The sequence below is a fragment of the Pelodiscus sinensis genome, chromosome 17 (genome assembly GCF_049634645.1).
Source record: "Pelodiscus sinensis isolate JC-2024 chromosome 17, ASM4963464v1, whole genome shotgun sequence".
NCBI classification, from domain to species: Eukaryota; Metazoa; Chordata; order Testudines; family Trionychidae; genus Pelodiscus; species Pelodiscus sinensis.
The window spans coordinates 32,222,003-32,234,044 of record NC_134727.1 but is presented as its reverse complement, the minus strand read 5'-3'; the positions used below and the strand labels follow the sequence as shown (position 1 = coordinate 32,234,044).

General features: G+C 42.7%; 1 protein-coding gene across 4 annotated transcripts in view; it reads left to right on the top strand.

The window, feature by feature from the left end:
- The window catches only part of FAM13B (family with sequence similarity 13 member B), a 103,200-nt gene that overhangs the window by 25,532 nt on the left and 65,626 nt on the right, over positions 1–12,042 (top strand). For all 4 annotated transcript variants that reach the window (XM_075900463.1, XM_006116003.4, XM_006116004.4 and 1 more), the window contains 3 exons: positions 10,296–10,462; positions 11,086–11,275; positions 11,754–11,966. In XM_075900463.1, coding sequence (XP_075756578.1) covers positions 11,119–11,275; positions 11,754–11,966 — 370 coding nt within the window. In that variant the 5' untranslated portion in view covers positions 10,296–10,462; positions 11,086–11,118. The remainder of the gene's footprint in view (positions 1–10,295; positions 10,463–11,085; positions 11,276–11,753; positions 11,967–12,042) is intronic.

Below are 12,042 nucleotides of genomic sequence, written 5' to 3'. Positions count from 1 at the left end.
TTAGTATTTTTCATCTCTAATACAGTAATATTCCATAATACGTAGTTGGTCATGTCAGGATGAATCTCTCTATTTTATATGATTAAGTGAAATATTAGCATTTTACTGTGGTTTGTATGTAGAGTTGGAGAAAACCCCACATTTGTTCATTTTCACTAAAAGACCTAACATGTTTTTAGTTTAACTGCTATTTCATGTTGAAGTATTTGCATTTATCCTTTTTTGAAGCGGATATAATCTGCAGGGGGACAGGGTGAAAATTTCAGGGTACTATCCATTCATAATCCACAGTTGCACTCTTGCCTAGTCTCAGTTAGGGATGTAAGCAGCTGCTAGTCGACTATGCTTATCGGGTAGTTGAGTGACTACTCGATTAGTTGCGCTTTCCCCTTCCCCCCGCCCCCCCTTGCTACCTCAGTGTGAGGTGGGAAAGTGGGGAAAGCAGGAACTTATGCTAGGGGGAGCTGGCTTAAAAGCTGGTGTCATTTCCCCCTGGTGCCCCTGCACCATCTCCGCAGGAGAGGCAGAGGTGCAGCAGGGGACCAGGTGCAAGCTGGGACAGCTGATTCTCAGCTTGTGCCCAGTCCCCTGCTATGCCTCTGCCTTTTAAATGTCATAAGAGCCAGGTGGCTGTTTAAAAGGCAGACGGCACAGTGGGGTTAGCTCCCAGCCCAGGAGCTAACCCCACTGCAGCTCTGCAGTTCGCCCCTTATTGACCAATTGAGTAGTTGGAATTTCCATCGACTACTTGATTAGCTGGTGAAACAAAATTTAACGTCACTAGTCTCAATGAGATATTAACATGCAAATCAAAGGTGGAATTTGGGTAGTAACTAAACATTTAGTTACTGATTTGTTCAATATCTTATGTTTAGCATCCTTTATTTCCTCTTTAGGGATACAACTCTTTTCCCTTTAATCTTTCTCCCCCCCCCCCCCTTCTTCCTTTCCCATCCAAACTGAAAATGATTGGAAATTAAGTAATACAGTCATGTAGAGTGTCATAGTTAGGCTTTGAAGTCAACATGCTGATATGATTAAAGGAGGGCAAGGGAGTTAACACTTCTGGGCTGTAGTTTCAGGTTGCCCATAGATTCAAGCAGATAATATTGCATCAAATTATTAAAGTGGTTCCCAAAAGTTATTGATTCATGCACTGCCACATTGCTTCTTGTACCTTAAAACATCAATCTTATCCTTTTAGCACACATTTACTTTAGGCCTTCATAGTCTTATTATGTATTTCCAGACTTTGGGCTTCCTTAAGTGTTTATTTTACTATACATGATTATCAAATCTCCTGGAAACATCTCATATTTTTAGACCATTCATCAAAAAGCAACACAATGAAGCAGATATTATTTGTCTTCTGTATTATCAAAATTACAAGAAACAAGTGTCATAGGTGACATCTTGGTATGTAGCTGAACTGCATTCGTAGTTTGATTTTATTTTTTTAACTTCACTCATTTTAAGTTTATCCTACTCTTTTTTTATTTAAATTGTTGTTGAACACAAACCAAAGTTCACTTTGCTTCCTGTTTTACAAAATTTAAAGAAAAATTCAAAATATTTTGAGTAGCTCTGTGGGAAAACAGTGCCATTAGTAGTGAGAGTGGTATTTGTGTGTGTAAAAGAGCAGTGGGCCTTTAGGACAGTGGAGAGAGATGAGGCCTTTATGCTGAAAGTTGGGAGTTTTACTTGGGCATCAGGAGGCCTCTTGCTGTCCAGCTGCTCCTGTCATGGTTGTTTACTGGGAAAAGACTCAAATTGCAGCCAGCCCTCTCTTCTGCTGCTGAAGAACCAGACATGTCCCATTAGTTCGGTAGCCATGTTTTTATTTGTCATGGAACTCTTCGTTTCCTGCCCCACCCTCCCAAACTCTCTCACTTTTCATTGTGGAGATTGCCCACACAGAGGGGCTAGGCTTCAGCCTCTCTAGGACAGGGAATGCAGGGGGAGCTCTTGCTCTGCAGCAGCTTCCTGTGTGGGGGCCTTCTGATCTTTGGGCTGTCTGCATCCAGACGTTCTTCAGGCACTCTGAACCAGCCTTGCATTGGTTGGTGGTTTCCAGTGGTATAATATGGAACTTTAGGAGTTCATCTTCATTATCTTGAAGTTACTGCTTGATGCAAGGTGAAGACTAGGCCTAGCAGATACCTGCCACCTGTGTGTGTCTTTACAGTACAGCACCTACCTGTGCTGCCACAGTGCATAGCAAGTGCTGTTCATTATGGCCTGCAGTGTCCAGGAGAGATGTTAGCAAACATTTATTTTTGTAAATGTGTAACTGCTGAAAAATTCAGTGGTTACATGTTTACACGCAGGGGGCAGGTGAGAGCTGGTGCTCGAGGCTGGCTTTTAAGTTGGCTCCCACCTGCCTCCCTACACTGCTGCCTCTAAGGAAGGCAGTGATGCAGGGCAAACAGCTCTGTGGGAGCTGTCTCCTCATGCCCCTCCCCCCTGTTGCTGCCTCTAATGCAGAGGCAGCAAGGGTGGTGTGGGTGTGTATATAGTCATTAGGATTAACAGAGGAGCCCGGGCTTATCAGTGGCTGCTCAGCTGTACATGTGGTGGGCAGCTACCCCTCCTCCCCTCAGGAGCAGCAGGGCAGCCACGATGTGACCCTAGCCCTACCTTTGGCCTTTTCCCATGGCTGGAGCTGTGGGCCGTGTGGCAGGTGGCAGCTGCCCTGGTGCCCAGGGCTAGAGTTGGAGTCGTGTCGCAGGTGGCCAATGGCAGGTTCTTCAGGCCTCGACTGGGGCCAGAGCTGCAGCTGCGTGTGCAGCTGTGTGGCAGGTGGCTGCTCTTCCAGTGGTTCCAGCTGGGGCCAAAACCACATGGCAGCAGCAAGTACCCCAGCCCTGGGGAGCAGCTGCTGGTCAGCAGCAGAGCCCCCACTGCCGCGGGCTGTTCCCAGGGAGTAGCTGCTCACTGTGCTGCATGCCCCTCCCACTTCACACTGGCCACAAGGAGCAGGAGGTGAACAGCCTGCGTGGCCCACCTCTGCCCTGGGCTGGCTCCAGACATGAGCAATGCTAGGTAAGTCTTCTAGTTAATAAACCTAGGCATTCAGTGACTGAGGCAGCAGTGTGAATTGGGGCTTAGCTCCATTTTGAAATAGCCACAATTCTGCAGTTGTTGGATGGCAGTTGATGCATCTGCACCAGTGCTGCGCTCTTAGGCTAAATAATTGCACATACAAGAATTTATTCTAATTAAGATGACACAGAGCCTCTTTTCCATTGGGATAATCCCTTATTAGCTCCCCCAGTGCAAACCCCAATTTGCAATTGGCTACACTTAGGAGTAAGGACAGATGCAACTAGTGTATAACTTCTTCCTCAGTGTTACCTCAGTCAGCTGAGAGTTTGGGCAGCCACCCAGGAAAGATTCAAATGCCACCCAATTAATTAATACAGCACCCACAGCCAGCAGCATGTGTTTCTACTGGTGGTGCACATTGGCACATGTCTTGGTGGACATCATAAAATTTATTTTGCACATGGGTGGAAAAAGTTAGAGGGAACATTGTCTGCCACCATTTATTTCCTGTGTTATGTAGCAGCGCAGCACAGATCTTGAAGAAAAAAAGCTTATTGCTCAAATTTTGCAGATACATATGTGTGGGGAGAGGTGATGTCTTTTTACCTTATCTGTAACTGATGGCATGACATAGCACTTAGGGTTAGCCAAAGTGCCATAATAATAAGGATGCTTGGATGAAAGTTCTGATTTAACAGCTCTCTTTATTCTTTGTGACTGGGAAAGGGCTATTTTAATATTCTTTCTTCCATAACATTAATATATGAATATGATATTTGTTAGTAACTGGTGGGTGCAATGGTGGTGCATATATCCAAACAAATGCATGTGAGCTCAGTTTTGGTGCACAAGACAAAACTCTCTCTGCTCCATGGATAGAAAATCTTAGAGGGAACACTGAACATGGGGAAAAGTGTAGCTTTGGTTTATAGTAATATCACCTTCAGTGTTACACAAGATGGGCAATATAAAGAGACGACTGAAGCTATGTCCCGGATGTATTTTTTTCCAGGCAGGCTTAAATTTGATTACTACTTGATCAGTAATGGGCAGCCCACACTGAGTGGGCCATATGAGTGGCTCTTCTTTATCTGAGTGGGCTGCGTGATTGAAATCCAGTGGTAGACAACATGTAGCCTGTGGGGTTTCCCATACACCCCCTCTTTGTCCTCTTCACCCACACTTCTCACATATTGGGGCACTGGATTCCTGCACTTCCTACTCTTCACACCCCCCCCCAGGACTTTCGGAGTGCCATGAATTTTCTGATTTGTGCTCGGTCCCTTCTCTACCCTCTTCCTCCTGGAACTTGAGCAGCCAGCTTTTTTTGGGGGGGAGAAGCAGGGATGGAGTACGAATCAGCAGATTCATGGTACTCTGAAAGTGCTTGGAGGAAGGGGAAGGCGTAGGAAGTGTGTGGTATTCCAGTGCCCCAGTGCAGGAGAAGCACGTGGTGGAGAGGCGCAGACAGTGGTTGCATGGGCTGCAGGTGGAACTCGAGTGGGCTGCAGGTTGCCCACCACTGCACTAGATGCTGCCAATGACAAAATAGAGAAGAAAGAACCAATAGGAATCAACATTAATAGTTGAAAGATCGCTGGCTGAACAGAAGAAATGGCTAGATCGTTCCTGAAGGTATCCAAGCATATTTTTCTGTATTTCCACCTTTAGCATTACTGATTTTAAACCTGAAAAGTAATACTGAAGACTATTTTGTCCAAGTGGCTGATGATTGAGAATTCGGAGAGCACTATGCCCAGGGGGACTGTTGTTTGCTCAGACAACAAAAATGGAATGCCAAAGTTGAGAGATTCTCAGATGCAGTCACCTGAAATTCCTGATTCTTCATTTCATTTTTTATTTTTGGTGAGAAATGCAGCCTAATACCGCTTTAAAGCATGCTGAAATTTCAAGTTTCTTACATAACTATCACCACCCTTCTGGTTGAATGACTGAAAGGATAGATAATCCATCTTCCCAACTACATTTGTTAGAACTCAAGATGATGCTGTCCTTATATCTGTATGTTTGCTTCCATCTGCTGTAAGTCTATTGAAATTTACATGGAGAAGAAGCAAGAGATGATCAAAATACGCATTTTGCTCACATAATTTAGTGGCTGTGTGAATATTTTAACAAAAGTAATCAAGAGCTTCAGGGGGTAGGGGAGTTAGTCTGTAAGGGTGTGTCTAGACTACCTAGTTTTGTCGACAAAAGTGGACTTTTGTCGACAAAACTATACCAGTGTCTACACTACCGCTGAGTTCTGTCGACATAACGTCGACAGAACTCAGCAGTTTTGTCGACGCTGGTATACCTCATTTTACGAGGCATAACACTTCTGTCGACAGAACTCTGTCGACAGAAGGTGTTATTGCCTGTAACATTGCGTCCAGACTACGGAGTTCTGTCGACAAAGTTCTGTCAATGTGTCTGGACGCTCTTTGTCGACGGCAGTTTTGTCGACAGTATCTGTCGACAAAACGCGGTAGTCTAGACGTACCCTTACAGAAAAAAAACAGCGAGCAAATGGTCTGGTAGCACTTTATAGACTAACAAAACATGTAGATGGTACCATGAGCTTTTGTGGGCACAGCTCACTTCTTCAGATGACTGGAGTTATGACTAAGGGATAAGAAAACTCCAAATAAATAGGAGAAGGGGGTGGGGGGAGAGAAAGATGCTCTGTTGCCCATCCCCCTGCCTCCATACATAAAGTATCAGGAGAAAGGGTGCTAAACCTGAGTAGATAAAGATCAAAGTCAGTGTATAGATTGGTAAGGCAGGAAGGATACCATTCAGAAAACTGTTAGCACCTTCAGTGATAAAGTAATCAAGAATTTTTGGAAGGATTTTGATACCAAAATGTCATATACCTGTAATGTAACTGTCTTGGTGGAAATCTGATTTGAGCTAATTAATTACAATTAACTGTGAAAGGACAAACTTGAAAAATGATTCATAAAATTATGGAGCATTTCCAATATGTAGTAATATTACTGGTCTCCTAACAGTTTCATAGGTTGATCCCAGAATAGTGAAAAGACACTGAAGCATGGCTGCGTGGGACCCTGATTGGAAGTTTGCTTTCTTCTTTATTAGTGTTCCAAATTAAAGATCCTGTCTTGTACCCCAGCCTTAGTTTTACAAAGTTCTAGGAGTAAAATCATGGGCATAGGACTGCCAATTAAATATTATTCAAGCATATTTTTTACAAATTTGGGTTATTCTAGTTGAAATTCCATAATACGTTGGGGATTGGAAAAGTGAATAAATTGATGAAACTGTTTGGATCTGAGAATAGAAACAATGAAATTGTAAGCCTGTATTTAGTAGGCTTCAGACCTTAATCATTGTGTCCTTACAGAATTGCAAGCTTTTCATTCTACACAAAGAGTACTTATAGTTGAGGGAATGCTTATGTGAATTGCATAGAGTTTTGTTAATTTAATATTCAGTGAAAAATGTCACTGGGTTTGTTGTGGTTTTTGTTAGTGGTTTTTTTGTTTGTTTTTTTTCTGGCTGGGAAAAATAAAAATTTACAGAATATTCCTTTTGTGCACATTACATATAAACTAGGGCTGTCAAGCGATTTAAAAAAATTAATCTCAGTTCATTGCGCTGTTAAACAATAATAAGACTCCAGCTGACTCAGTGCTCCATGTAGCGTTTCAAAGGGGCAAAGTGGTAGCGTGAGTGGAGCCCAGGATCAGCTGTGTGCCCTGTCTCTTTGAAATGCCACAGTGGTGTTTCAAAGGGGCAGCCCCACACATCTGATCCCAGGCTCTGTTCGCACTGCCCCTTTAAAATGCTGTGGCAGCATTTCAAAGGGGTAGCGCCACACAGCTGATCCTGGGCTCTGCTAACGCTGCTCCTTTGAAATGTGTCAGTGGCATTTAATGCCTGCAATTAACACACGTTAAAAAAATTAAAAGTTAATTCTGCCCTGCGTTAATCGCAGGCATTAACGTATGTTAATTGACAGCCCTAATATAAACTAAGCTGTGAATAGTTTACCATGAACAGGAATAACAACATTGTGCTAGGGATGTTGATGGCTAGCTGGATGACTGTTTAACCAATAAGCAATTGCTTATTGGTTAATGGTCCCAGTTAACCGCAACAGCCCCCATCCCTCTGCGTGCTCTGCATTTTAACTCATACTGGCATGCTGGCTCAGTCCCAGCCCACCGGTCTGAGTTTTAATTGAAGAGTATGCCAGTGGGCCACCTGACACCCCACACTGCTGCCTCTGATACATGTGGAGCATGGGATGTCGGAGCAGCCTCTGTCTGCAGGGAGCTCGCGCTCCCCCTCTTCGCTCCTCCCTCCCCCCCCTGGGGACAGGGGCTGCCTCATGGGGTGCCAGGAGGTTCTCTGGAAGTGGGGCTGGGAGGACACTGGCTATTGGCTCTGCCCCCCAGGCGTCATTGAATAGTTGTGTAACTGCTAAGAATTAGTGCAGTTACACAATTATTAAACAATTTCTAACATCTCTACATTGTGCTGAAGGTAAACATTCTTCATTTTAGCAAATGCATGGCAACTCCTATAACTTTGAAAAATTATGTTCAAATGGTCACCCAGTTGTTTGTTCCAATATGACTTTTTGGTTGGGGAGGAGAGAAATGATCTCTTTAAAAGCACCTTTAATATGAATTTACTTATATAGGGATAATATCTTTATATGGGGGGTGGGGGAGTTCCTAACCTATGAAACTTTACATTTTAAAATATCTGTAAAGTACCTACTTGGTAAAGAATCATTGTTGAGTAAGCTGCTTTGAAACATTTTCATATTATTTGGGTTCAAGTGTAAAGGGACTTTCTGAGTAGATTTTCATAAACACACTCACTTTCAAATGGTGCTAAAACAGAGGGGGGCAATAATTTTTGCCAGGGGGCCACTTCAAGATTTTGGAAAGTGGTCAAGGCCCGCACTTTTCTGTGGAGGGGTGTGGTGTCTTGGATGGAGGTTGGGCGCAGAAGGGTGCATGGGGTAAAGGATGGGGGGCAGAAGACAGTGTGAGGTCTGAGATGGAGTTTAGCAAGGGAGAGGGTTGTGACCTGGGTCAGGGAATAGAGGTGTACAGTCAGGGAGGGAGTATGGGTACAAGAGACGATTCTGGCCTGGGAGAGGGGCACTGGGGGGGTACAAAGTCTGGGAGGGAGCTGTGAGCTGGGAAAAGGGGAGGCAGTCCACAGAGGTGTGGGTGGTGACTTGAGGAAGGGGATTGGGGTATAGGGTTTGGGAGGGTGTTTGGGTGCAAGAGAAGATTCTGACCTGGGGAAGAGGGTATAGGGGGTACAGGGTCTGGAAAGGACTTGTGACCTGGGGCGGGAGGGGGGGGGGGGAAAGGGTTTGGATAGTGACCCGGGGAGGGAGCTGGGGTATAGGAGGGGCTGGCGTGCCAGAGGCAGGCTCTGGCTGGGAGGCGCTTACCTAAGCCAGCAGCCCTGTAGCACCCCAAGGCAGGCTGGGTTCCCTGCCTGCTGCAGCCCCAAATCACTTACAACTGCAGCTGCAAACCCCACCTGGCTCTCAGCTCCCGGAGGGGGAAGAGACTTGCATTGCTCCCATCTTCCAGGCCAGTCTCTTAGATCTTATTGGCTGGTTGTTTCCAGCCAATAGGAGCTGAGAGATTGCTGGGGGTCAGTTCTTATTGGCCAGTTGTTTCTGGCCAGTCGGAGCTGAGGATGGGGTGGGGAGATCGCACAGAGCCTCCCCCTCCCTGCAGAGAAGAGATGGTGACTGAGCTTTAAGCTACCTGCCTGAGGGTCCCAGAAGGGACCCTCTGGGCTGTATTTTGCCCAGCCCTGTACTAACAGGAGATTTGTGCAGAGCTTGGGAAAAATCTGTTAGTGGTGTGTGTGGAAACTTTCCCTGGTGAATGAAGGTGCGGAAGCCATCAGTTTATGCCGAGCTAAGCTTTAATTTAAAAATATTCTCCTTGCTTATCTACTTTAGAAAATTGAAACTTATGTTTCTGATGTCTCAGACAGCTTCAGCATTGCCCCTGCTGCTCATAGCTCTGTTAAATACCAGGGGAGTAAAATTATCAAGACCTGTTGATTTCACTGTAAAGACTTATGACACAGTCAAGCTGCTTCTGGAAAAGCTGAACAGCAGCAGCAGAGAGGCTTTAAAAGAAAAAAAAGTCCATAAAATGAAGACTATAGGAATAGCTAGAGTGAAGTAGAGATTTAAATGCATGTCAACTACTAGCCAGAAGCAGATATGAAACATGGACTTTCTAAGCATGTTGTAAAGCTTCCATTTTCCAAGTAGTGGGATGAGGTTTTTTTAATGGTTTCTCCTTGTATCTTCGTGGTCTGGGCCAACTAATCCTGTGTTTTCATATTTTACTTTGGCTGGTAGGTTTAGTCCTCTAGCTAGTATGTGTATGGCACATTGTAGCACTGTCTGTAATCACTGTGTTTGTATTTTCTCTGATTACTTGTGTTGTGCACTGTACTAGCATATAATAAAGTTCCTGTTCTTCAAATTCACGGTCAAAGTGCTTTGACTTCAGTGGGTTTAATGATGGGAAATGCCTTGTCCACACAGGGAAACTGACCAGAGTAAGACATGTAGGTAATTTGGAATCACTCCCTGTGTGGATACTCTGGGAAAAGTAGCCATTTTTTCCTAGAATAATTTCTCTGTGACTAAAATAATTATTTGGAATAAAGAGGTTTTAAACCTGAACTGTGTGTCCAGATGCAGAGGTATTCTGGAATACTTCTATCTGTGTAAACTAAGATTTCAAATTAAATCTTAATCTCAGATATTGTTTTTAAAATGGGTGTCAATTCTGAGGTGATGTGTGTTTTATAACACATGACTTGGAAAGGTTTGCGCCCTAAATACTTAGTGCATAAGAAAAATGAATGTCTCAGATATGGGATTTTTAAACTTCACCTTTCATGATTATTTAAACCAAGGTAGCACATGATTAACTACTATGTGAACAAAATGGATTATGCATATCTGTTGTGTATTGCTTCTCGAGAGTCACGCTGGTGGAAGGTTCTTAAGGCACTTTTTTGGGAATGGAAAATCCTGTTTAATTGGTTAACCGTCTAACCGATTAAATATGACAGGCAATGGGTTGCTCCAGCCGGTTAACCATTAACATCACTGGGCAGGGTCAAAGATAAGACAGTCTTTCTAAATTAATATTTAGACTTGTAAGTATTTAAAAATAATTAAAACATTAAGGACTTTACAATATTGTTCATATTTTTAGATTAACTGCTGAAGTACTGATCGAGTTCTGCTTTTCTTCAATGAGGAACTACCGGCTGATCTTCTGCCATAATCTCAAACAACCATAAATGACAAAAGAATGCTTAGTCAGTGAGGGCAGCTGGCACAGAAAATATTTTTTAAACTTAGGTGTTTAAGTACTCTGAGGTAAGTTTTCTTAAACTGCTATTAAAAGTTTTGCTTTTTAAAACTCAAGTAGGAAAGTTTGTGGAGTCTAATCTGCCTCGTGTATTAGTTTGACAATCCAGTCATAAAGTAAGGATAATCCATTCACATGTAAAGTAGGCTTTTAGTAACAATTTATACTTAGTATTTTCTAGTGATGACCTGAGTGTAACCAAGAATATTTTTTTCGTTTGCTATTCTTTCTCCAGAAGAGTGCAACTTCCTTTTGTATAGAACAAAATTACCAGTAGTCAGAGCGAACAAGCTAAATTAACAGTAGGGTGGGGAAAAAACAGACTTTCTCTAAAGCAAGTTGAACATTACTTGAATAATTGTCCTGTAGCTGGAATTTTCCTGAATGTCAACTAGTTTGCTACTGGTATGTCAGATCTGATTAAAACATCTACAAAGATTAAGGATCAAGAGGAACAAACTCCATATGTTTTACTTTTCTTGGCTCGATGATAGTGAAAATATTGTCATATGTAATCCAATGGAGGTTGGAAAGTATTTGGACACTAGTGAACGTAGATGTAAAATATCAGTGCCTCTTCTTTTACCCCACCATAAACATTGTCTTAGTTTTAATTCCTTTTATTTGCCAGAAAAACAGCTTTGATTTTTGGCTGCAAAAAGATATGAGGAAGAGCTCCTCCCCTTCCTTGAGTAACTGCAACTCTGTTCTTGCTAACAAAATATTTGGAATTCCACTTGATGAGCTGCAGCAAGAAGGGCAACCAGACAATGAGGTTCCATTCATAGTCCGCCACGTTGTGGACTATATCGAGGAACATGGTAAGTATTTATCTATTTTATTTTAAACAAGGAACAGGTGTCTGAATTGCTTTTAATTAACACTACTATACTTGTATATCATTCTTGCCTTGAGAAATTATTAGGATTTGATGGGTCAAACTTTTTTAGTTTCTAATTTCTGCATTCTGTGTATTTCACGTCTTTAGTTCTGTAATTACATTTGATTAAATTCACAATATTTACAGTTGGTACAGTTCCAATTTTTAGGAAATTATCTTTTGGACCTGGAGAGTGTTTTATCTGACTGTACTTTGAAATTAGGTATGTGCATGTTTGGGATTGGTTTTCAGAGAAATTCTGCAAAATAACTTGATTTCCCATGATCTTGTAAAATGTATTTTTAATGTTGAATCTACAGTTGTCAATTATAATTCATAAAAATGAGGGATTTTTAGCAAACATCTGATCAAACAGATTTGGGCCTAAATTTATTTTTGCAAACTTCCTGTAAATGTAGGAGGTCTGGAACAAGAAGGCCTTTTTCAAGTCAATGGGAATGCAGAGACAGTAGAGTGGCTTCGGAAAAGATACGACAATGGAGAAGACGTGGACTTGGTTAAAGAAGCAGATGTACCCTCCGCTATTAGCCTTCTTAGATTTTTTCTTCAAGAACTTCCAGAGCCGGTGATCCCAGGCAGCTTGCATATTCATTTGATGCAACTTTCTCAAGGTAATGAATATGAGTTGGTTATTAACAAGTGACTTTAAGGCATTGTTAAATATATCGAGGTTTAAGTGATTCAAAG